This window comes from Camelus bactrianus, chromosome 3 (genome assembly GCF_048773025.1).
Source record: "Camelus bactrianus isolate YW-2024 breed Bactrian camel chromosome 3, ASM4877302v1, whole genome shotgun sequence".
In the NCBI taxonomy this organism is placed as follows: domain Eukaryota; kingdom Metazoa; phylum Chordata; class Mammalia; order Artiodactyla; family Camelidae; genus Camelus; species Camelus bactrianus.
The window spans coordinates 49,722,402-49,750,156 of record NC_133541.1 but is presented as its reverse complement, the minus strand read 5'-3'; the positions used below and the strand labels follow the sequence as shown (position 1 = coordinate 49,750,156).

Genomic DNA, 27,755 nt, shown 5'->3' with positions numbered 1-27,755 from the left:
AAAAATTAATGTATCAATCTGCCATTATTTAAAATATTTTTCAAAAATCATAGAAAACAGGCCCACTATAATGCAAACATTACAGTTATCTAAGAAACATATATCTAGTATTTCAGCATGCACCCACATGGAAGCACAGTCATATGATAACACCTAGAATCACAACTGCATAAGTGATTCTTCAAAACAAAGTCTTAAAACACTAAACTTCTCTTTAAAAATGACAAATCAAATGAATACCACCACTCTGCTCAGTTAGTGCCTAGCTTCAAAAGTTTCAATCTTAAACTATCCCTCTAATTAAGTCTATTTTTACTCATACAAAAAACATGAAAAGAAAGTAGTCTTATTGGTAAATACAGAAGTGAAAAAGGACCCATGCAACACTGGCTTTATACACACACACATTTTTTTTTTTTTAAGAAGAGCTTGCAACATGTCTTCTAGACCTCTCTTTTTTCAACTAAGTTGAGATTCTTCTTCATTTTGAGGGTCATAAAGTATACAGTTTATTTTATAAGGTCACAAACAAAACTGAAGGAAAACAAAATTTCCATGAGAATAACTAATTAGTTGAAATACAGATGTGTATGAATTTCGGGTACCATCATTTATTCAGAAGTAGTGAGGACATCAAGGCCAAAATAGGTGAATGGATTTTTTGTTAATTATCATAAAAAGAAATATTATCAAATGAGAAATAATTTAAAACATCTAAAAACTCCACATTATGTTTCACAGCTTAGGAAAAAGGATGATTAAAAACACTACTGGAATTAAAGCTGCAGAGATAATAAAACTCTCTAGAAAAAAAGGACAAAAGAAAATTTTTAATATTTAAATTTTAAAAATTAAATTGCAGTGGGCAGGGACACAGGATTTTTAGGGCAGTGAAATTATTCTGTATGATACTATAATGCTGGATACATGTCATTAACTATTTGTCAAAACTTATAGGTTATACAACACCAAGAGTGAACACTAATCTAAACCTTGGACTTAACGGTGATAATGATGTGTCAATGTAGGTTCATCAGTTTTGACAAATGTGCTATTCTGGTGGGTGATTCTAACAGTGTAGGAGGGGTTTGGTGTATGTGGAGGGAAAGTGTATATGCAAAAATCTCCATACCTTCCACTCAAATTAGCTGTGAACCTAAAATTGCTCTAAAAAATAGTCTATTAAAAAATTTTTTTTAATGTGGAACTTACTCATTGGATGCAGCAGATGGCTTCGATTTTGTTAATTCTTCATCTGATCAAAAAATTGAAATATTATGAAAAAAATAATCTGAGTAATAAAAATATTTTAATATGGAGAGAAATACTACACATATAGTAGTCCATGAACAATTTAAAAAATATGGCATTAATAACATATATATATAATTTAAACAATTACAAAGAAAAGGAACATGTCTTTAATAAGTTTTCTACCATGCTTAAGAATATTTAGCTGAATTTCTGCTAAATTTTTATTTCTTCTAATAGCTTTAGTAAGAAATGACTTAAATCAACTAAACCATCATATTCATTAAACTGCTGTGAAAAATATATGGGCTGCAATAAAATTAGAACAAATGTTTAAATTCTTACATACTACTTAAGAATTTTAACTGAAGAATCATGAAGGTATTTTTCAAGTTCTAATGATATTATTAGTGATTATTTTATTGGCCAAAAGTAGTTATTAACTCTTGAAACACATCCTATTTTGAAAAATAAAATTTTTACAACAACTTAGTCTATTTTGCTACCTTTTGCATTTCTAATATGAATCAAAAGCAACTGGTACACAGGGCAACAGCATCAGTAATGCAATAGTCCTGTTGGTTCATAAGCAATTTTCCCTCCACCTTAATGTTTTGCATCACCAAGCAATGGCTAATAAATCAACATGGGTAACTGCAACAAACTATGAGGAATACCACAGTGTGTACACTGATACTCATTCATACCACATTCCTTCATTTGACTCAGTTTGGTTGGTTATTTTGCCTCAAAGTGCTTATTGTGTTCTCCATCTTTGAGTTTTTCCCTCATCGTCATAACTCAGTAGCCTTCCTTTATACTCATTTTCCTCACATACCTTATTATCAAGCTACTTACCACTTATTTTTAAAAATAAAATCCTACTTTTAGTTTGATATTTGTTATGAGTTTAACGGGTCTTTGTAATTGTGCTAGAATTTTCATTGGGACTGATGTTATAGTTCTGGGTCATGAGGAAGTTATGCCAGTTAAACAGTTTAATACATGGCTACATTTTCCAGAAATCAGCAGAGCCAAAGAGTAGCTTCTGAATAAGCATGTTAAAGTTTAAGGTATGTCTCAACACTAAAAAAAAATAATATAGATAAGTTGTCTTCTGTTGTAAAATAAGTATCCTTCTAGTCTGTCATTAAGGCTCATGATGAGAAAAGACGATTTCTACAACTGTATATGTTAGGCTACAAGCTTAGCACATTGCCTGATAAACTTTAATAGACTTAAAATAACCAATTTAAACATCAGACTTACTAGATGAATTCCGATTCATCTGCACCTAAAACAGAAATGTAAAAATAAGTGCCATTAAACAAATAATTTGGTAATAAAATATCTGGTAAAATGTCAATACTGAGAACTAATTTTAAGTTATTTTTAATATATCTGCTCAATTGTAAACTGTATTTACATAAAAAGATTACAGAAAATACTTTCAGTAGTTTTTTGTCTTATAATTTAAAAAATACATATACCTTTAACATTCAACAAAAAGTTTCAAAATACTAATTATCTATATAGCAAGATACCATGGCTTGCTAATTTAAAAACACAAATATTGTGAAAATCAATGTTCAAACATAATGATTTTTTTTAAAGTTAATAGGTAAAAACATAAAATCTTGCACTTACTGGGCTGTGTCTCTAGCAGTAGTACATAGAAAGGAAAAGAAAAAATAGTGTTAAAAAATAAGAAAAGAAAAAGTGTTCATTTTATAATTTAAAATATCACATTTCCCTAGTCATCCGTCTATTCCCTTCTGAAACATACCTAAAATCTATACACCTAACAACACATAAATACACTTTTGGAGGGAAAAGAACTTAAGCTAGATAAACAAACTGGGAATAAAATTGTGAGATCCTCTTTCAAACCCAATTTAAGTATTACATTTTTTATTATTATTTATCTTCTGAGTACAAAATTATGTTTACTGTTTTTTTGAAAATAGAGAAGAGCACAAACGATCAATTATCTCACTACCCAAGATGGATGTTTAACATTTTGATGTATATTTCCTCCAGGCTTTTATTTATTTACGTATGTATTTTAAACTAGTTATGCTCTTACACAAAAAAATTTTAATGGATTCACAACTTCCTACTTCATATATATATACACCATAATTTAATCTTGGCATTAATCTTAATAAACTAAGTAGTAATGGTCGAATAAAACCTCACTTCAGAAATCTCTTTTGGTGGAAAAAATAGTTCTCAAATTAAATTCTAAAAGTGCATGACTAGGGAAAAAAACATTTTTTCCAAACAAATACATATAGACTACTTACAATATTTAATTACATAACAATACAAAATAGTGTGAACTTTTATTCTTCATTATCAAGAATAGTTTTAGGTGGGGGAGGGTATGGCTCAGTGGTAGAGCACATACTTAGCATACAGGAGGTCCTGGATTCAATCTCTAGAACCTCCATTAAAAAAAATAGTAAATGGGGGGGAGGGTATAGCTCAGTGGTAGAGTATGTGTTTAGCATGCACAAGGTCCTGGGTTCAATCCCCAGTACCTCCATTAAATAAATAAACCTAATTACCGCCCCCCCCCAAAAGAAGAGTTTTAAAAACAATTACGATAAGTATGTACAGATAAACTAAATTGACATTCTAAGATATACTTTTTCCCATAGTTTAACATTTCTGAATTTAAGAGTATGACATCAATAGAAAGATCTATTATGATTTTTTTCTCCCTCAACAGCTATTAAGAATCTCAGAATTGAATAATTAACCAGTAAGAATTCTTATCTGTGCCTCTCTTTGTATGAAAACTATGGAAAAACAAACAATACAGTGAAAGACAAAAAAAAATGCAAAGATATAATTTAATCTTTAAATTCTTTTTTATGGAACTCTCTTTTATACAAAGTTCACCCAAAAAATGAATGAAAACCTTTTAAAATTAGATGAGGAAGAGATTAACACTGCCCATTCACAAAATTCTGCCTGAGACAGCACTACTTATGATACAACAAATGGCAGAAATAGTGGATTTTCTAAATTTTTGTTTAAAATACATTCAAAAGGAAATAAAACTGAGCAAAATTCACAAATTCACTTGCCTGTATAAAAATTATAAATGATATACCTCAATAAAGCTGAAAAAATTATAAATTAAATATTTCCTCAGCCAACATGCTTAATTATTGCTAAGTGATGTTTTATTTTTTATTAGTTCTAAAACTAACCAGATGACGTTAAACAAACTAAGGCTTCCGTATAAAGATTGTAAGTGACTTGCTCATTTTCTTACTTACAGATACTGCTGGGGAGAGCGTTATATTTCCTATAGATACTTTTAATTCATCCAATGAAGCCATTGTGTGATGTGAGTTATTTGGATGCATAGGTTTGATTTCTATCCGGTATTTCTTTGGTTCTTCATCTTCAGAATCAGAATCACTAGATGAGTAGAAATGGTTCTCTTTGGTATGTGAGTATCAGTTAAAGAATTCAGTTTTTAAGTTACCTTAATGCACAACAAGTTTTTCACATATTTATAAAAAGGAACAACAACAAAAAAAAGAGGTAAGACAGACTTTACCAGAAATGTAACTACTAATATTAATAACATGTCAAATAAAGAACACAAAAGAATTTTATTGTAATTAAAAATTTGAAGAGTAAGAGTCTTTATAAAATAACAGATTATTTTGCTGTAAATGTCTACATATATGCCAACACAATCCATAGAATATCCAGATGATGAAAGGATATCATTCTGATTTGCTTCTGGTTTTATACTATAGCCCTCTTCATCTACATCAGGAATGTTCTGGGGGGAAAGAAAAAAAAACTTTACTATAACAATAGCTCCAGCTATGAAAACCTTAAAAGTTAGCAAAATAGCCTTAACTATTACTGAGGGGCTTTATAATTTATCAGATATCAATAGATTAACAAAATTATTAAACCTGTGGGAAAATTATATCTTTTTAATCAACTTCAAATTATACTCCATGCTTCAGATGATCTGAAAGAGAAAAGCACTGCAAAACAAACAGGAGAAACACTGAAAGGAAGAGAATAGGTGTGTGGGTAGGCATGCCAGCAGTTCTGTGGATAAGCAAGTTTTCACCCAAATCTTCAAAGTGGAAGAAAAAGGCATAAGGCTGTGTGTGTCCAGGGAAGAGAGGTGGTAATATCAAAGGACTGACAGCTTAAGTACCTGGAAATATATATTATAAGTACAGAACAAAAAAACAGAAATAAAAGACTACCAAGAAAATTTAAACTACACTAAAATACCATCTCTTACCCATGAGACTGGCAAAAATTCAAAAGTCTGAAAATATACTCTGTTGGCAAAGCTGTGAGGAAATGTACTCTTACACTTTGCTGGCATAAGTACAAAACAGTACAATGCTACAGAGAGAAATTTAGCAATATCTAACAAAAATATGTATGTGTTTACTCATCCATGCAGGAATTGTTTCTAGGAATTTACCCCAAAAATACACCCCCAAGAATGTAAAAATACATATGCAACAAGGTTATTTACCAGAGAATATTTTTACTCAAAATTACTGCAAAGTACTAAATGTCCAAGCATAGTTGAATAAACCTCATACACAAAATGAAGTATTATGCAGCTATTAAAAAAATGAGAAAGGTTTCCATGAAGTGATATGGAGTGACTTCTGGGAAATACTGCTAACTGAAAAAAAAACCAAGTACAAAAGAACATGTATAGTATACTATCTTTTAAGTAAGAAATTAAAAAACCATATAGATATCTGCTTATCATTAAGAAAAACTGCTGGAAGGATAAATCAGAACACAATAAAGTTGGTTACCTAAGAAGGGAAGACAATTGAGCAAAAGGGATAAAGGAGAGAGGGACACATCTAAATATGCTTTTGTGGTTTGACAATAGAATATAAAATTTATGCTCAAATGGATCAGAAAAAAATACTATACACATATAAAAACATGCACATATATAGGGAAAATGCAACTGTTACAGCAAATGTAGTAAAAAGTTAAAGGTATATACTTTGTACTATTTTATTCTCATATTTTTTTGCAGGTTAGAATTTACTTCCAAGTAAGTTTTAAAAATGGGAAAGAAAGAAAAAAAAAAAAAAAAGACTGCCAAGAAATGCCAGGGTTTACTAGTTCTATATAATTGGGCAGCCACTATCCATCTCCTGGCAGTTTGCCATTCTTCCTCCAATCACTTGCTAAAGCTCAGCAAGAGAAATAGGAAGGATCGCTAATCTGACAGCCCAGCACAAGGTTTACACAGCTATAGCCTCCAAGCTGAAAAAACAGTCTAATGTAGCCAGCAGTGACTTAACAGACTGGATTAAAGCCTAGAAGTGAAAAATCTAATATAGGGTAAAGAGCAGATTCCATAGATAAAAAGATGACAACTGATGTAATTATGACCCTACAAGTAGAGCATTTTCTTTGAGTTCTATATGTTGCTTGCTAGTATGCAAATAAATTTTAAAATACTTTAAAAACAAAGAAGCTTTGACAAATGTGGATTCATCAGAAATCAGAATTAAAAAAATTTTTCAAAATACTTTATTCCTATTCCCAGTACCCTAGAAACATACCAGATATTGGGTTTCCTAGAGGTTCTATCTGGGAACTGACACTGACACTACTTTTAAATTTGTTTACAATACTTTATACAGGACAATGTAATAATTTTAAATAATACTGAGCTGTTTTCTGTTAAGACTGAATAAACTGCTTTTGAATCAATCTCCTGTAGATTACAACTATAAACTCCGGTCAAAATAAACAACTATCTGAAGGTACTGAAGAGTGACCCACAGCAGCTACTTAAAAAGATACACAAAGTGATACACTTAAAAAAAAAAAAACAAAAAACTATAAATCAAAATGAAATTCTAAAAAAAGTTCCAATAATCCACAGGAAGGGAGGAAAAAAAAACCCCAAAATTCAAAAAAAAAGAAAGAAAGGAACAAATAGAAAACAAAAAATAAGATGTCAGACTTAAACCCTCACATGTCAATAATCACTTTAAGTATCAATGGTCTAAATATAAAAAAATCTAGATTGGCAGAATGAATTTAAGGAAGTATGACCCAACTATATGCTACTCACAAGAAACTCACTTCAAATATAAAACATAGGTAGGTTGAAAGGAAAAGGACAGAAAAAACATACCATGTAAATATTAGTTTAAAAAACAAAAAAGACAGTCACTATTAGATAAAAACAGACTTCAGAAAGAAAATGACCAGTGTCAGACATTATATCCACACAAAGACCTGTATACAACTGTTCAAAACAACATTTCTAACAGCCAAAAATTGGAAACAACTAAATGTCCCACAATAGGTGAATGGTTAAACAAACTCTGGTACATCTATATCATGGAATACTATTCAGCAATAAAACGGAATGAACTATTCATACATGCAACAACCTGAAGAATCTCCAGAGAATGGTGCTGGGTGAAAAAAGCCTATCCCAAAAGTTTACATACAGTATGATTCCACTTAAATAACATTCTTGAAATGATTTAATTATAGAAATGGAGAAAAGATTAGTGGTTGCCAGATCAGGGAGAAGGAGGGAATGAAACAAAAGTGGCTGAAAAAGGGCAATCAAAATGAAAGATCCTTGGTTAATGGAAATATTCTGTTTGACTGCATTAGTATCAATATCCTACTTGTGAAACTGTATTATGGTTTTGCAAGATGTTACCATCAGGAGAAAGGTACACAGGACTGCTCTGTACTACCTTTTAATATTCTGTAAACTGACAATTATTTCAAAATAAAGCGCTTTTTTGTGTGAAAAAGAAAACAATGATTTCAAAGTGTACTAGGTTTTCAATGCTGGAACTATTCATAGAAAGTTGATATTAAAGAAACTTACACATTACCTGTTTATACCTTTGTCCATTCAATCCATGGTTTCTATGTTAGGGCCCCCCACACTGCTGGAGCAAAGCATTAAGTCAAATGCAGTATGAAGGAAAAATGAGCAGGTAATTTCACTCACCAATCTTAAAGGTGGTTTTGGTGGAAAGTGGTGGTAGAAATTTTAAAAAATACATTGGGATAGAGCTCACAAGTCAATGATATATTTCTCAATCTCTAAGTTTGGAGTAGGGAAACTGGCTAAAATTGAAAGAAAAGAACAATTTACACTTCCTTGGTCAACTTTTAAAAGATGTAGTCCATCAAATTAATTTTTAAAATTACATACATAGACTATTTTGAAAAAGGAACAGAAAATGATGGGTAATTTCTCTACCAAGGTAGCCTACTGATGTTTAAGTAATAGCAAGACTAGCCATAAATAAAAAGGTTATTAAATAAGCCATAAATAAATAACAGGCCATAAATAAAAGGAAGCAACAAAAAAAAGCTTCCTTTCCCTGCTGACCACCACTGTAATCCTTCTCCCCAAAGGTAACCACAATTCAGTGTCTTGTAACTCATTCTTTTTAAAAAAGAGAATACATGTAGTACACATAAATTTATATATTTTAAAAAGCAATTACTTAAAACATCATACGTGCTTTTATTTAGTTTCTTTCCGTAACAGACACAGAGCAACCTAACTCTATGTAACATCTATTTCTTCATCAAGTAAATGTTTAATAATTTATTTAACCAGTCCCCATTTTAATGGCTGCTTCAGTGTTTCCAAGTTTTTGCTAATATGAACAATGCTGAAACAAACTATCAACCTTTCCTCTTCCCCCTCTATATATGTATATATCTTGATCAAGCGAGTACACACACACACACACACACACACACACACACACACACACACACACGTATGTATATATAAAGTTTATGAATACAAGCCATAATAGCAAAGTCCTAGCAGCAACATTGCAGGATCAAAAAGTAAATGCATTTTTCACTTGGGGAGATACTACCAAACTATCCATAAGCCAGATTGTACCAATTTACATTCCTACCAACAGTATGAGTGTATCAAAACTTTCGCCAGTATGATGGGTGAATTTAGTAATTTAATTCTAATTTGCATCAAAATGAGACTATTATTTTGAACATTTCTTATAGTTATTCACCACTTTTATTTCTTCTTATGAAAATTACCTATTTTTATCCTAATGCCCTTTTCCTGCTGAGATGCTTACCTATCTTTTAAACTGATTTGTGTAAAAAATGTGAAGAAAATAATAAGCCCCTTGTTAAATGTCTTGCAAATACACTCTGCTCATTTATCTCTAGTGACTCAAATCCTTCTATGGTGTATTTTTTCTAATTTTATAAGTTTTTCATTTCTAACAGATTTATCGATCATTCCTTATATGGCAGGAGAATTTTGTGCCCTCTTTAAAAGCCCTTTCTTGGGGGAGGTTATAGCTCAGTGGTAGAGTGCCTGCTTAGCATGCATAAGGTCCTGGGTTCAGTCTTCAGTACCTCCATTAAATAAATTAAATAAACAAACAAATAAACAAAGAAACCTAATTACCTCCTATCCCCCCCCAAATTAAAATAAAACCCCTTTCTAATTCCAGATAAATACTGGCTAACGTTCAAAATTGTTTAATATTGATTATTATAGAACAGTATCAATGAATTGAAGGAATTAAAATATTTTATTTAAGGGAGTGTATACAGAATAAAACATTAAGTACTAAAAAAAGTTTTATTCAATGTCACAATCATCAAATAAATGCTATAAATAATTAATTCAGAAATAAAATGCATGATGATCACTAAAGTAAATGCCAAACACATCTGCTGACTTTTTCATTAATTAGTAAACCAAGGGTATCAAAACAGGCAAGTGGTCAGGTAAATGTTACAACTCCAAAAACACTCTGATGATTTCAACCCTAGAGCTCATTAGAAGTCTATTTCTTTATTTTCACTATAAACTTATTAAAAAATAGTAATTTTCTTATTTTAAGGCTGAAATATAAAACAAAAATACTAGTATTATCTTAAGTAACATAAAGCACAGTGTTTTACAGAATACCTAGTTCTTTATTTTGGTACACCAATATCCTATAAAAGAGCATAACATGTTGTGGCCAAAAGAAACAACAGTAACGCAAGCAAGAACAATAAAGGAACCAGCTTGACTCTACTGCACTTATCAACATGAGCAGTGTCTAATGAACAATTTGAAAAATGTGTCTGTCTACACATTACTTACATCATTTGGTAAATCTACTCTCCCACTGTACCCACAGGGAGCTCCATCTGATGTCTTCTTTAATTACATATAAAGAAATATATTTAAACAAAGAAATATAAACAAACTTTCTTTAAAACAAAACAAAAAGCACAGAAAAGTACTAACCATGGTTGTTGCTATTTTTTTCTAAAACTACAGTCTGCTAAACAAAACTCAAATATAATGAACAGATAAAGCAGTATTTTAACAGATCTAAGAATCAATTAATAAGAGCACCACATTTTAAAATAAAGTAGGCAGGTTTGAAATCTGACATATTTCCCAAGAAAAAGCAATATTCTATGGCACCACTCCAATTTTAAAAGTAAAATACCCACTTTTCAAAGATAGTTAGAAATACCTTCTATTATTAGTAAACCAAGGGTATCAAAGCTTATAGCAATGTAAAGCCAAAAATGCATCTGTAAAATAATTTTTTTAAAATAATTTTAATAGTGAATTTATAATAACATGGTTAGTATTTTTCTTGGAAACGTTTGTAAACAGCTCAACCCAAATATGCTGGGTATTTCCTAATGGAAACAGCTAAACTGTTTATACCAAAATAAAATCTACTTACAAGTGAATCTGCATCAGGGCATTCCCTGTTAAAATAAACAAAATATTAGAAATATTCAACTGTTAGAACTATCTGATAATTACACTAAACTGAAAGTTTTGGCTTTGGTATTTAAATATAACTTCTCTCTAATTTTCCTAGAGTTTAAATAAATCAAATCATGAAGATTAAAATATACCAAATGATTTTAAAATTCACACAAAGACATTACCCTGTACCATACTAAAAGATAAAATAAAACAAACAGCTTACGAGTATTTTAAAAACTACTTTCAAAAGTACTTCTTTTCCATGAATATACACAAGAATCATCTCAAGGGAGCTGTCAGCCCTACAAGGATTTCTGGTGGCTTTTAATCCTTCAGGTGGAGAAAGGGAAAAAAAATCCCTCAAAGAAGAAAATCTGGCTTTAAAAAATAATCTACATTTTTATTGGTAAAAAATAGTAAATAACATATTTAAATTAAAATTTTTTTAAACTTCAGTTTCCTTCCCATAAGCTAGCCTATAGGGAAGTGAAGCCATCTTTCTCCAAATGTTAAATGAGCAGCTAGACTTTCAGCCAGAATAGTTTCTAGTCTAATGTAATATGTAATTGAGCACTGATATTTTATAATTTAACTAGTAAGCAAACAAGAATCTGGATAAAATCTAGTGAAAACTATTACTTTAAATGTAAAGCTAAAACATAAATACCAACATTCTCGACTAGCCAAATAAAGACCTAAAACATATAAAATTAAAGACATTAAAGCCATGAAGAGTAAGGTTAGAAAAATTTATATGTATACATTCTAAAACAAATTCACAAACAAAAATTAAAGTGCATATTTTAAAAGCACTAGCTTAGTTACACAGTCTTTGGCTTGAGATATTAATGCATATAGTGTGAGATTTTGCCACTTTAATAATAAACTGAAAACACAGACATTAGATATACCTTAAGAGCCAAATGAACAATAATAAATGGCACTAAATATATAGGGAAAGCGCTTAATATAGAGGATAAACAGGTAATCTGTATCAATCCAAAGACTAAGCACAAACCAGGAAAATCTACAAATTAAAGAATTTTGTTCAAGAAAGGATGAAATAGACTGAAAAAGTGAAAAAAGAGGGAGATGACTATACTGTTCTTAATCCAAATGGAAGCACCAAAGAGACAGGATGAATGCAACCCCCACATGTCTTTATATCCACTTAAAATAGCAAATTTTGAAAAACAGCTTCCTTATTATTGGTAGATTATAAGGAATATTTTATCAAAAAAACCTATGCATACTCTGAAGAAATGTTCCAAAATAGGTACTATGATAATAAATTCAATCCCTGTACAGAATCAAATCAATTAAGATGTGAGAAGACTTTCCTACTTTCTTCTTTTTTTTAAAGATAAAATGTAAATATAAAAGTGATAAGTTCAATCCCTGTACAGAATCAAATCAATTAAGATGTGAGAAGACTTTTCTACTTTCTTCTTTTTTTTTAAAGATAAAATGTAAATATTAAAGTAAGTATAAAAGTTCCAAACTGTTAATTCTCTGGCTTAAACCAGAACCCTCCAGTCTTTGCGGTAAAGCACTCATCTGTTTGCTTCACAGTGCACAGTGTGAGACCTGCAGATGAAATCCCAGGAAGACTATGCTCTGAGCAAGACCCCTCATCCACAACTGCTGGCATTTCTAAAGCCTTCAGGCTATGAGAAGAAGCATGCCAAGAGCCTCGGGCATTTCAAGCAAAGTGAAATCTCAACATTTTTTTCTGCCAGGAAGTGTTGAAAGAAGACGATCATGGTGCAGTGCTTTAAGCATTAGTCTTCTGACCTAGTATTCTTATTGGTCAAATATTCCAATATCCAAGTGGCCTAAATGATCATACTGGGAAATTACTGTCATGAAAAATTGTTTTAAAAACATGGAATAAACAAAAATATTATAAGCTCCCTAAATGAACAGCTGTGAAAACCATACATTGTAAAAACATTTTAACTCTTTATAATATAGTCACTAACAGATAAACTGGCTACACTGTAAAAATTTACTTCAAAAAATCAATTGTTTAGATTTCAGTATGTATTTCCAATATTATAAAAAGAGACTAGGTTCCATCTCCTTAGCAAAATACCCTCTTCACAATGTTCAAAAAACATCTGCAGAAGAGACAATAGCTATATGCATAAATTACTTTGCAAACAGTCTTAATTTGTAACCAAATACTACTAGGGGAGGGGTAAGAAACAGACATTTAGAATGGTAGAAACTCAGAAACTCAGATACCAAGAATATAACCAGAGAGGAGGCAAGAATACCCGAAGCACAAATTGTTCTCTTACATTGAAAAATGTGAGTGCCCATCAAAATACTAAATCTCGGGAGAGTTTTGCTGATTATGCTAGAGAAATAGGGATTTTAAACAAATATTCTGTCAATGTTATTAGGTCAACAAATCACTCAAGACTTTTGACTAATCTAAATGGGTCGAATAATTAAGCGAAGAAAAATTCCTTTAATTCCAGTTTGTCCCTGGTTAATCATAGCTCAATGATTCCCAACCCCGCGTGTATATCAGGAATCACATAGGCTGCTTAGAGTAAAACAAAAAATATGCTGGGGACTCACGCCCCAAGAATCCCATTTAATTGGTCTGAGGCAGGGCCTAGCATAGATATACTTATTTTAACTTTCCAAGAAGTTCTCATATGTAGCCAAGGTAGAAAACTTCACTTAGCGAATACTAGTTTAATTTCTTTATATGCTAATTATGTTTCTTTGTATATTAATTTCTTATTTTTAAAAAAAGGTAAATGAAATTTACACTCCATCTGGCATCTAAAAATGATGAACTAGTGTAAATGTTTAATAAATGTTAGGGCTTTTTTTCCTCCATTTAAGATTTTCCATTTATGTATACATATATCAATGTGTGCCTATATGCTTAGAGTTGTCCTGAAGGATCTTCATCAAATTGTTGACCATGGCTTTTTTCTTATATTAAGACTAAGAAAATGTTTTAGTTTTCTTTGCATCTTTGTTTAATTTTTTAAAATATGCCTTACCATTTTATAAAATAAAAGTAACTTTAAAGTTTCAATTTCAAAACACTAAAGCTTTAATCTTGAAATTTTAAAATAAGAAAAGTTAATACTTTAAACTAAAACTAGAAAAGTTGGCAAATGTTTCTAGAAAAGTGTGTATTTTTCATACTTTAGTCATATATACTTTGAGTTATTTGCAAAAGATTTTTTCTTTGCAAATTAATAACAAAAGCCTTATTCTTAATTATTTATAGCAACAGAAAGGATTTTGACAATATTTAATATACTTACACAGACTCTGTATCCTTTTCCTTTTTAATTATGCCTGGCAAACCAAAAGTCTTTCTTTTCCTTGGTTTTATACCTTAAAATAAATGTATATTGTTATATAAACATAACTATTCCTGATAAATATATTAAACTTATGAATACATCTGGTATCCTGACACACAATTTGCTCATAATTGTTGATACTAAATTTGGACGAAAGAAATAAAAATATCAACTGCTGAACCTTAATATTTAATTTAGAATCATAGTCTGTTTAGATTTTTCTTATGTTAATATAATAAAGCCTGTTATTCACCAAAAGGCTATATATAGAACATTCACTTTATAGATGAAATTCTCTCTTCCCCTTCTAAGTCTCCCCTAAATCACCTCAGGCAAAATAAGCATTTGCAGATTTCCTAAAACTTCAAAGTACATTATTTACTACGTTAGATTCTGTTACAATTGCAGGTCAAATCATGTTTCCCGTACACAGGGTCACAAAATATAAATGCGCTGTTTTAAATAAAAAGATAACATGACAGATCCATTAATAGTATAACATGGGAAACTTACAATATGGCATTATTGTCCACATGTTATCTCTAATATAAACCATAAATGAAGAATACCATCTTTTTTTAACTATAGTTATAGTTTATTCAGATTTCCTTAACAAATACCATCTTTGTTTTGCCTAATACGGCAGTTCCCCCTCTTTTTGCATGGCAAATTATATTTTAAATGTCATGCTATCAATTGTTAATAGAATCCAGCGCTTTAAAGCCTTGCTACTTACCCTTTGAGAACCAGAGCACATCTAAGCTAACTTCTCACCTTATACATGAGGAAACTCAGGCTATTATGGTTTTCTTTTTTTTAACTCAGTTTTATACATCTAGTAAATACTATAGCCAGGATTACAATCCAAGTGTCTTAGAATAATGTACTTGCTTTCATGCAAAACCAACTCCCTGAATCATACATCTGTATAGCATAATATTTTCAAAATACATTTTTATTCTCATGGAGTAGGTATTATTTATTATCTACATTTTAAAAGAATTTTTAAAATTCTCTTAAACTTTAAAAAAAATTATTTTAATGTACAGAGAATTTAAATAATTATTGCTCTCAAACAGTGAGAACTATAGTCTAAGCCCCAGAGCTCCTGGATGCTCTGATAACCTTACACACAACAGCAAACCATTTCTCCAAATTCTTAAACAGGCCTTGGAAAAAACAGAAGACTGCTTCCAAATTATTTCTAGCAGCTTACAAAGTGAGATACATAAAACATGACAAAAATTGTGGATGTCTCTTGGGTTTCATACTATGAAAAACATCAATTTATAATAGGAAAGGTTGTGGACCCTTTCTCCAAGTCACATCATCACCTATTTTGAATGATAACATTAGCATTAATGCATAACCTTATTAATTATTAAAATGTTAACTCACTGTAGAATAAGCAGTATACATTAATATATGTTGATGATCTTCATATTTATATTAGAATGTTCAAAGATGGGTATCAATGGAGAAAACAATCTCAATGTATATTTGAAAACAAATACATGTTATATTTAATCTTTAAAATATATGTATTCTAACACTAATAGTCCTTTGGGCAAACTTACTGCTTATTAAGTAGACATTAATATCTGCAGGTCTTTGAACCATACTCAAATTTTTTTTACATCACTCTATAGACATGCTAACACCACTGGACAGCAGCTCCTCTTTATTTGTTCAGTAAACAGAAGCTATTAGCTAGTTGCCACATGTTACAACTGGTCAACTTACCCTCAACTGCACTAGCAGGGTCACATTCTTCAAATTCAAAAAGGCCTAAAAAAAATGTATGAACAAATACTAGTTAAAAAAAAAAAAGCTGGCAGAAAACAATTAGATCAGATCCCATTACTTTTAATTGTTCTGAAATGTGTTCCAGTGTTACATGATTGTGTTAAAGTATCAGCAATAATTTAAAAAATCAAATAAGCCTAACAGTGAAAAAACATTGACACTAGCCTATTATCATGATCATAATTTTCTGAAAACCCTTTATATATGGTACCACAGAAGTGAAGACACAGAGATCTAACATGTACTTTCTGCTTTCAAGGAGCTTACAGTATGTATAGTTGAAAGAAAACAAGCACGGTAAGACGCAGTTGCTGAATCCTTGGTTGTGTTTGTGGGAAGGACAGAGGGACGAACTCAGTAAAATACTACTTGGACGGAAGCTTGGGACTCCGTCTTATTTACCTCTGTGAACTAGCAAATAACAGATTTTCCATAAGTATTTCCTTAATAAATAAGTGAATTAATTACATACTAAGTGGTGATGCTAGATAATCCAGATCTCTCTAACTGTATAGCAGATCAAGGAATTTGAACTGTAGTTTGCAGGCAATGGGAAGAGTTTTTAAGTGAGAAAGTCACACATACACACCCATGCCGAGTAGTCTTACAGAAAAATTAATTCAGTACTGTTATCAACTGTAGAGGAAGACAATGATAAAATGGAAATAAGTTGGAAAACAATTCAAATAGCCCTGAAATGACAGTTCTGCTGAGACTAGCCTTAAATGCCATAAAATATATATTCCGTATGTGTAAAATATCAAAGTATTTAGCAAAAGCATGAATTACTCTTCTACTGAAATATACCCAAAGCTAAATATTAGACTAAAAATTTATGTTCCACTAAACTGTCATTTTAGCCTTGTTTTGTAATGTATAAATTCACGCAAGTTCAGCATTTTTGTGAAATAATTTTTAATTTATTTAGGGTAACTGGTACAGCCTGCTACATCAAGAAATTTTAAAATAGAGCTCAAAGTAAACAGTGGATAATAGAGGATTTCATTACTGGTTCTTATAAGCTGTTAAGCTTAACCATAACTATGTGCAAATTCATGATCAGAGTTCTCACTGATCATTCCATTATGAAAGAAAACCACGAATATATAAGAAAGATTTCTCTACAAGTAGGAACATCAAAAAATATTGGCTAATAAAATGTCTTTCTTCTTGCCCCTAAATCGAAGATTTACTTCTTCAGTTCCAGTTTCTATTCACATAGAGTAAATTAACATTTAGTGATAAGCAGAAAAGTCATAAAAGTGAGCTGATAAACAAGGTCCTAATAAATTAATTAGCAATACCTTCCTTACTGGGGCAATCTTACAACACATATCAGAAGACTTGAAAAAAAAAAAATACACTCACTATTTCCATCCAAAAAATTCTTACGGAGTCAGAAAATTGCCCAATTAACATTTTAAGGACTTCCTCTCTGTAAATCTGGAAGCTAAGAATGTATTAAATGACAGGGTGATGAGCTGCTTCTCAGAATTCTTTAACAGCCTACATTAACAGTTTAGAAAGAGATGAGAACTGAAAGATCAGTAAAGGTAAAGAATTTTAGTAGTACGTGCATCTGATAAACAGCAAATTTTTGCTTGCTGTAAAAATTAAGAAGAATGAAAATCTCTACCTAAATTACTAACAGCTTATTAAGTATTATTAGTTTTATTACATACAAAAAAAGCTTAAGAGAATATAACCACTTGTCAAAAAAAAAAAAAAGACAACTAGAAATGTGGTTAATCCAAAATGTTCCTACAGTTACACAGCACATCATTTGTACCCAGTAACTACAGAATTTCTAATATTCAGGCTATAGGCTTATTCCAGAGAATAAAACACCAATGCCAGAAGTGTTATTACTTACAAATATTTTCAATGTAGTATCTAGAAAGACTTTTACAAATCACCTTAGCAAATACGGTATATACTCTTTTAAGATCTTTGGATGCCTTCATGTATGTGAAAATTGTAAAGGCATCCCTTCACTCTATAAACATCAATCCCTTCACACAAAATTCTACATTTTCTTCTCACAAAACACTTTTCCAATACCAGATGTATCTTGATTGCTTCTCTTTATCTTTTTTAAACATCCCCTTAAAACCCATTTGAAATAGAAAAATATCCAGTAAAAGTAGCTATTCAAAATGACATTTCTGAAATATAAGATGCCAAATCTTCTCAAATTGTAAAATACATATTAAAAAATTTTAACTCTGTTCCATCTGCATATAAGCTTTTCTATTAAAAATAGAAATAAGTTTCTGGAATAATAAAACTATATATACTCTTTAAAAAAAAATTCAGTCATGCATGAGAAAGATTTTCTTTTTCAAATGGCATACACTCCGCATGCTGCTTCACATGGCAAAGCTTTGCGTGCCTGGCTCAGTGCCAGTTGACAGCTCAGCTGGATATCAATGCACATTCTGACCCCCCTTGCAGCATGTCACTTCTGAACTGTTTCACGAGTACAAAGTTTATTCAGCATCTCCCTCAAATGCAGTCCACTGCCCATCATTCTGCTATTTAATCGTAAGACAAGTTACTTTTTCTGACAGTACCAAAGCCAGAGTGAGAGTCAGAAAGAATAGTTTGCTACAACTGGAATTTTAACTGTTTTAGGCTCAATTAATTCTGTTGTCAAAATAAATAACTATTCTTAGTGCTCAGATTTTATGCTGGGCCACAAGGGCAATTTAGTTTATATAAAAGCAAGTAAGACCATTTTGGCTCTGTCTCCTGATGCTCTTTTACACATTATCTAAAAATCCCATCACGAGTTCAATTAAAAGCAGAAGAAATTAAAGGCAGACTTCCAAGAGGTCAACAATCTAAAGCAAAACAATTCTTACACATGATGCTTTAATCATAAGGGCAGGAATAAATTATTGCTAGCAAAAGAAAAAGTCCAATAACCTAAACAATTTATCAAAACTTTCAAGAAATGTTACAAGAGGAAAGAATTCATTTAACAATAATCTTTAGTCACTATATTTTGTGGAAAGAGGCAGTGTATAAAAAAATGTGAAATATCTAATTAATAGTTTCCATTGTTTGGGAATCAATTCTAAATCTTAGGCCACCAATAGGGCAAATCTGCAACTCTGCCTAGTTATAAACTGGCCTCAAAACTCAAATAAGAAGTCTCTGAGTTTCCCAAATCAAGCATATTTTTGCATATGCCCAACTGAAACCACAGAACACTGGTTCTAATTAGAAGCCAAAGTTAAACATACAAACATGTCCAGACCCCAAAGTTTAACAAAAAGTGATAATAGGAGAGAGGGGAGGCAGAAGGAGGGAGGGAAGGGGGAGGGAGGGAGAGAGAGGGAGAAAAAGAGAAAAGAGCAAGAGGGAGGGAGGAAGAAAGGGAAAGAGGGTGGGGGGAAGGTGACTCATAACAATAGGAGTCAATGACATTTTCAAGCTTGCTCCTGGGCCTATGAAATGCAACAGAGCCACATTCCTAGGTGCCTGGGATGAGGAACCAGGCAAGACAACGCGAAAAAGAGCATCAAACTCCAGCTTATGATGATGTGTAAAGGGTACAGAGGCACAAATTCTGGTTTTGCCATTTGCTTGTTGCAGATTACCTTGGACTAGCTACTAACTTTTTTTGAACCTAAGTTTTATCATTTTTACAAATGATGTGGGGGATAAGAACAATAATACCTTTTGCTATATTCACTTTCTCTTACTCTCTCTACACAAACCAGTACTCACAATTTTTTTCTTTTTCACTTGCTAAATTATTTGAAAATAAGTTGCAATAGCAATGCTACTTCACTTCAGGATTAGTTATTTTAATAAAGGGCTTGTAGAAACAATTCCCTCAGTCTAGCGGTTCCAAATCTCAACTCCCAGTTGAATCTCCTAGTGCAATGCTTCATGTATCAGAATCACCTGGAGGGCTTGTTAAACCACAAATTACTGGACCCCACCCACAGAGTGTCCTATACAGAAGGTCTGGGTTGGTGCTCAAGAATATTTGAACAAATTCCCAGTTGATGTGGATGGGCCTAGAATCAGTTTGAGAACTACAGTCCTAGGGACCCCTGGGTCCATTGCCAGATAGTCTGTAAGTCTAGACAGTGCTTCTCCAATTTTACTGCACATACAATCTGCCTGGAGATCTTATTAAAATGCAGCTTCTGATTCAGGAGGTCTGGGGTAAGGTTTGAGAAGCTGCATTTATAACAAGCATCCAGTGATGTAATGCTACAAGTTCTCAACAATGGCTGTACATCAGACTCAGACAAGTTTTAAAATATAGTGGTACCAAGGACCCACCCCACACCAATGACATCATAATTTCTCAAATAGTGCATTGTACATCTGTACATCTTTTTTTTTTAAGAGAGAGAAATAAAAAGGAAAGGGAAAAAAATTCCACAGTTGATTCTCATATGTATCCAAGGCTTAAGAACCATTGATGAGGCAAATTTAGGGACCAAGGTCTTAAATCAAAGGAATAAGTTTTTAACCATGGAATTTCAGTCACTGTAAAATCTTCTAAATCTCCAAACACAGATTCTTGGCACTGAAATATAATCTCCTCCTACATCCAAAATCTGACACTGCCTCCACATCCCCAGTCTGAGTCATAATCTCACTCTCTGTGATCCTGATAAAACCTTCAGGAATTATACTCTGCTCACTATAATCTCTTGGCTTCTGTTACAGAAGCCACATGACTTAGTCAGAACTGACTGGACTAGAAAGCAGATTACCACAAACCAAGATTACCTAGACCAGATTCTTTGTAGTCTAGGAAAAAAACAAAAACCTGGGTTAATTCTGAGCCTTGCAATTAAGGAACAAGTAAAAATATGTAGAAATTACTAGGAGCATCTTATATCATGCCTGGAGAAACAAAGAAAACCATTCTGCAAAAAACAAAAAATAAAAAAATTTAAGCAGTAGAAATGCAGAGATTGAATAAAGAAAAAAATGATACCTAGTGTGGTTATTGGTTTGAATTTTCTCCTGTGGCCTGGCTATATTCCTGATTTTGGATCCTTGGGATACCTCAGTTTCTTTCCAATAAATTTCCTTTTAAGTTCAAATTGGTTTGAGATAACTTCTTTTACACACGGCAAAAAAAGAACCGAAAACCTGACTTATGGACATGTATTATTTCTATTTTGAACAGAAAAGCTTGTATGCGGATGGAACACAGTTAAAATTTTTTAATAAATGACATTTCTGAAATATAAGATGCCAAATCTTTTCAAATTGTAAAATATATATTAAATATAGAAATATATATTAAAAATAGAAATAATAACAGTTTCTGGAATAATAAAACTATATATACTCTTTAAAAACCTGACTTATGGACATGTAAAAACTATAATTAGCTTATTTTACTTTTTTACTTCTATTCTGTTAATGCTTATACACTGAACATTTTAAATGGCTATTTCAAATTAGTGAACTAAGCTTTCCTTAAAACCTACTTCAAAACAGTTTAATATTTACTTCACAATTAGGGTTCTTATTATGATAACCAGTTACTGTGCTGTAATGTGACTACAGATGTAGCTGGTGCAGGATGTCAGTTTAAACGATTTCTGAATCCTAGAACAGCAGAATCAACTTTTGAAAAAAGATTATGTTGCAGGAAATGGGGCACAAGAGGATGGATTCCACAGGAGAATCCCTGGGAAGCGCCTCAACAAGTAAGAGTTCTTGGCTTTTTGCAGGAAAGAATTCAAGAGCAAGCCATAGCAGAGTGAAAGCAAGTTTACAGACAGAGTGCAGGCTGTCTCAGAAGGCAAAAGAGAGCACCCATGAGTGCAGGATTGTTAGTTTTTATGGGTTTGGTAACTTCATATGCTAACAAGTTGGAGGATTTTTCCAACTACTTTGGGGAAGGAGCAAAGATTCTCAGGGATTGGGCCACTGCCCACTTTTTGGCCTTTTGCGGCCAGCCTTGGAACTGTCACAGAACCTGTGAGAGTGCCATTTAGCATGATAATATATTACAATGAGTGTATAATGAAGCTCAAGGTCTACTGAGATTTGAATCTTCCACCATCTTAGTTCTACCCAGTTTATGTCCTGTACTTAATCGCTGTGCTCCTTTAATGGCTGTGCTCTGTTCCCTTCCCTCCTGTCTCATTTAGGTATTGTTATGAGCTACCCAATTCTAAAGTATTATGGCAAAGCTGCTTCTATACTACACAAGAAGTACATTCTCTAACAAAAGGGTAGGCAAAGGTTTTCTGAAAAGTCAGGTAATAAATATTTTAGACACTGTGGGCCAGAAGAGCTGTCACAGCTAGTGACCTCTGCTGTTGTAGTAGCATGAAATCAGTCATAGACAATACAGAAAGAAGTGTGAGTGTGTTCAAAAAATCTTTCATGGACACTGATAGCTTAATTTTATAATTTTATGTATCACAAAATATTGCTTTTTCCCCCCTAATCATTCTTTGCTTGTAGGCCTCACAAAAGGGGGGGGGGGGCTGAATCTGGCTTAATGGCCATAGTTTGCAAACTCCTGCTCTAAAAGATATACAAGATAATCACTATCAGGAGGCATACGCATCCCACAGGGCGGAGTTCATGTCTCTGTCCAGGTGGCTTGGACACAACAGATGGGAGTGTACTTCATAAAGTGGAGCTTTTCTATGTTACTGTCTTTGGGAGTTCTCCTCTTTACTCAGCTATTTGTGCTGATCTACACTATCCTCTTCACTAATCATCATACATTCTTTTCTCTTTCTCTGGTCATTCCCACTTGCTATTGAATAGAAAACGCAAAAAATCAGCAAATCTGGTGTGGTTTGTGGGTCTTTGGTCTTTTTAGCTATTTTAAATTTTGCTTTCTGCTTCTCTGTTTTGTTTTGTTTTGTTTTAATTGAAGTACAGTCAGTTACAATGTGTCGAGTTCTGATGTATAGCACAATGTCCTAATCATGCATATACATACACATACTTGTTTCATTTTTTCATTAAAGGTTATTAGAAGATATTGAATATAGTTACCAGTGCTATACAGAAGAAATTTGTTTTTTAATCTATTTTTATATATAGTGGTTGACAATTGTAAATCTCAAACTCCCAAATTTATCCCTTCTCACCCCCTTTCCTCCAGTAACCATAAGATTGTTTACTATGTCTGTGAGTCTGTTTCTGTTTTATAGATGAGTTTGTTAGTATTCTCTTTTTTTCTTTTTTCAGATTCCACATATGAGTGATATCATATGGTATTTTTTTTTCTCTTTCTAGCTTACTTCATTTAGAATGATGATCTCTAGGTCCATCCATGTTACTGCAGATGGCTTTATTATATTCTTTTTATGGTTGAGTAGTATTCCATTGTATAAATATACCGTAACTTCTTTATCCAGTCACCTGTGGAACAGAATAGAGAGCCCAGAAACCCACAGATCTACAGTCAATTAATCTTCAACATAGGAGGCAAGAATATACAATGAAGAAAAGACAGTCTCTTCAGCAAGTAGTGTTGGGAAAACTGGATAGCAGCATATAAATCAATGAAGTTAGAGCATTCCCTCACTCCATACACAAAAATAAACTCAAAATGGCTTAAAGACTTAAATATAAGACAAGACATGATAAATCTCCTAGAAGAAAACATAGGCAAAACATTCTCTGAAATAAATCTTACTAATGTTCTCCTAGGGCAGTTTACCCAGGCAACAGAAATAGAAGCAAAAATTAACAAATGAGATCTAATTAAATATATAAGCTTTTGCACAGCAAAGGAAACCATAAGCAAACCAAAATGACAACCTACAGAACTGGAGAAAATATTTGCAAATAATGCAACTGACAAAGGCTTAATTTCCAGAATATATAAACAGCTCATACAACTTAATTAAAAAAAAAAAAATACAAAAATGGGCAGAAGACCTAAACAAGCAATTCTCCAATGAAGACATACAAATGGCCAACAGGCACATGAAAAAAATACTCAATATCACTAATTATCAGAGAAATGCAAATCAAAACTACAATGAGGTATCACCTCACACTGGTCAGAATGGCCATTATTAAAAAGTCCACAAATGATAAATGCTGGAAAGGGTATAAAAAAGGGAACACTGTTGGTGGGAATGCCATTTGATGCAGCCATTATGGAAAACAATATGGAGATTCCTCAAAAAACTAAAAATAAACTTATCCAATGATCCAGCAATCCCACACCTGGGCATATATCCCAAGGGAACTCTCATTCAAAAAGATACATGCCCCCCAATGTTCACTGCAGCACTATTTACAATAGCCAAGACATGGAAACAACCTGTATGTCCATCAACAGATGACTGGATAAAGAAGTTGTGGTATATTTATACACTGGATAATACTCTGTTTCTCTGATTTAAAACAAAAAATTTGGGAGTTTCAGTCAAGATGGCGGAGTGGTAGGACTACGAGCTTCCCTCTCTTTGTGACTACAACGAAACCACAACTGAATGCTAAACAACCACTGAAAAAGTCTGGAACCTAGCAAAAAAGATCTTCTGCAACTGAAAACATAAAGAGGGAACCACAGCAATACAGTAGGAGGGACGTGCTTGTGATGTAATTTGGACCCCCTACCCCCAAGGTGGGCGACCCACAAGCTGAAGATTTGTTAAGCCACAGAGGCCCTCCCACAGGAGTGAGTGCTCTAAGCCCCACGTGAGGCTCCTCAGCTTGAGTCTTGGCATTGGGAAGAGAGGGAGACCACAGGACATCTGGTTTTGAAGTCCAGGGGAGCTTGGCTCTGGGAGTCTCACGGGACTGGGGGAAACAGAGACTCCATTCGCTTGAGAAGCGTACATGGAAATTCACATGCACCAGGTCCAAGGACAGAGGAAGAGATTTCATAGGAACCTGGGCCAGACCTGCCTGCTGGATTTGGAGGGTCTCCAGGGGACGTAGGGAATAGCTATAGCTCACTCAGGGGACTTACAAGCTGGTGGTGGACATTCCGGGAGTGTTAATCTCCATGAGCTTTCCTGGAGACTGACATCTTGATTGGATCATTAGCACCAAGACATAGCCCCTCCCAACAGCCTCAGGCCAAACAACATACAGGGTGGGAACACAGCCATCCCATCAGCTGACTTGCTAAGCCACAAAGGCCTCTAGACACAGCCCCTACCCACCAGAGATCCAGGACCAAGCTTCACCCAGCACCTCCTGCCAGGAAACCTGCATAAGCCTCTAGTCCAGCCTTATCCACCAGGGGCAGATACTAGACATAAGAAACAATAATCCCAAAGCCTGTGGAAGGAATCTACAAACACATAGAAAGATAGACGATATGAGGTGGCAAAAGAATATCTCCCAGGCCAAGGCACAGGATAAAATCCCAGAAAAAGAAATAAGTGATGAGAAGATAGGTAATTTATCTGAGAAAGAGTTTAAAGTAATGATAGCCAAGATGTTCAGAGAACTCAAGAGGAGTATAGATGCACAGAGTGAAGTTTTTAGCAAAGAGCTGGAAAATATAAAGAGTACCCAAACAGAGCTGAAGAATAAAATCACTGAAATGAACACTACACTAGAAGGAACCAAGAATAGACTGACTGAGGCAGAAGAACGGATCACTGAGCTAGAAGACATATTAGTGGAAATCACTACTTCAGAACAGAAAATAGAAAAAAGAATAAAAAGGAATAAGGATAGTTTAAGAGAACTCTGGGACAACATGAAGCGCTCTAATATTCGCATTATACTAGTCCCAGAAAGAGAAGAGAGAAAGGACCTGAGAAAATTTTGAAGCGATAATAACCGAAAACTTCCCCAACTTGGGAAAGGAAACAGTCACGTAAGTCCTGGAAGTGCAGAGAGTACCACATAGAATCAGCCCAAAGAGGAACACACCAAGGCACATACTCATCAAATTGACAACAATTAAGAATAAGGAGAAAATACTAAAACTAGCAAGAGAACAGCAACAAATAACACACAAGGGAACTCCCATCAGGTCATCAGCTGATTTTTCAGCAGAAACTCTACAGGCCAGAAGGGAGTGGCACAATATATTTAAAGTGATGCAAGGGGAAAACTTACAACGAAGAATACTCTATCCAGCAAGGCTCTCATTCAGACTTGATGGAGATATCAAAAGCTTCACAGATAAACAAAAGCTAAAAGATTTCAGCACCACCAAACCAGCTTTACAACAAATGTTAAAGGACCTTCTCTAGTCATCAAACCATAAGAAAAAAGAAGAAAGAGAAAAAGAAAAAAAAAAGAAAAAAAAAGAGAGAGAGAGACCTACAAAAGATTGCTTTGGCTGTTCGAAGTCTTTTGTGGTTCCTTATAAATTTTGGAATTGTTTGTTCTAGTTCTGTGAGGAATGTTGTGAGCATTTTGATGGGGGTTGCACTGGATCTGTGGATTGCTTTGGGTAGTGTAGCCATTTTGATAGTGTTGATTCTTCCAATCCAAGAGCACAAGAAATCTTTCCATTTCTTTGTGTCATTTTCATTTTCAGAGTAAAGGTAACCTCCTTGGTTAAGTTTATTTCTAGGTATTTTGTTGTTTTTGATGTAATGGAAATGTCTCTGCCAGTTGTAAAATTCTGATTTTTGAAGTGGAAAAAAAAAAAAATGAAGGGCCACAATTGGCAAAATACCCTTTTTTTTCAATGGGTGAGTTGTATTCTACTACATATACATATACATAAACATACTGCATCTTCATTATCTATTCAACTATTGACATGCACTTAGGATACTTCCATATCTTGGCAATTATAAATAATGTTGCTGTAAATAGCAGGGTGTATGTATCTCTTTGAGTTAATTCTTATTTTGTGGTTGGCTTGATTCCTTTGCTAACTATGTAAGTTTAAAAAGCTAAAGCTCTAAATGTTCTTAGAAACAATGAACAGTACATATATGTAAATTTAAAAATACCTGTGCAGTAAAAAAAAAGATCAAGCCATGAAAGAAACTTAAAAGGCATATTACTAAATGAAAGAAGCCAGTCTAAAAAGGCTAAAAACTGTACGATTCCAGCCAAATCACATTCTGAAAAAGGCACAGCTATGGAAACAATAAAAAGATCGGGGTTTGGGGAGAGGGAGGGAGGGCGGGATGAACAGACAGAGCACAAGGGATTTTTAGGACTATAAAATTATTCTGTATAATACTATAGTAGTGGCTACATGTCATTATGCATTTGTCAAAACCCATAGAATGTACAACATCAAGAGTGAATCCTAATGTAAATTATGGACTTTGGTTGATAATAATGTGCCCATTTTGGTTCATCGATTGTACCAAATACGCCACACTGATAAGGAATGTTGAGGGTAGGGGAGTAGTATATATGTGTGGGTGGGGAGGGCTATGTGCAAACTCTGTATTGTATGCTCAATTCTGTTATGAACCTGAAAGTGTTCTAAAAGAATAAAGTCTATTAAGAAAAAAAAGAAAAAGAGTTCAATTAGAGATTTGCAGATACTAACTAATATATATAAAATAGATAACGAGTTCATATTTTATAGCACAGGGAACTATATTCGGTATCTTGTAATAGCTTATGGTAAAAAGAATATGAAAATGAATATATGTATGTTC

General features: G+C 33.0%; 1 protein-coding gene across 5 annotated transcripts in view; it reads right to left on the bottom strand.

Moving 5' to 3' along the window:
* The window catches only part of FCHO2 (FCH and mu domain containing endocytic adaptor 2), a 110,401-nt gene that overhangs the window by 33,643 nt on the left and 49,003 nt on the right, over nucleotides 1-27,755 (bottom strand). For 3 of the 5 annotated variants that reach the window (XM_074359664.1, XM_074359661.1, XM_074359659.1), the window contains 9 exons: nucleotides 16,129-16,173; nucleotides 14,344-14,416; nucleotides 11,019-11,043; nucleotides 10,418-10,474; nucleotides 5,002-5,059; nucleotides 4,542-4,717; nucleotides 2,899-2,910; nucleotides 2,521-2,545; nucleotides 1,213-1,255 (listed from right to left, as the gene is read on the bottom strand). In XM_074359664.1, the coding sequence (XP_074215765.1) occupies nucleotides 1,213-1,255; nucleotides 2,521-2,545; nucleotides 2,899-2,910; nucleotides 4,542-4,717; nucleotides 5,002-5,059; nucleotides 10,418-10,474; nucleotides 11,019-11,043; nucleotides 14,344-14,416; nucleotides 16,129-16,173 (514 nt within the window). The remainder of the gene's footprint in view (nucleotides 1-1,212; nucleotides 1,256-2,520; nucleotides 2,546-2,898; nucleotides 2,911-4,541; nucleotides 4,718-5,001; nucleotides 5,060-10,417; nucleotides 10,475-11,018; nucleotides 11,044-14,343; nucleotides 14,417-16,128; nucleotides 16,174-27,755) is intronic. The other 2 variants (XM_074359671.1, XM_074359657.1) reach the window with 1 other exon arrangement.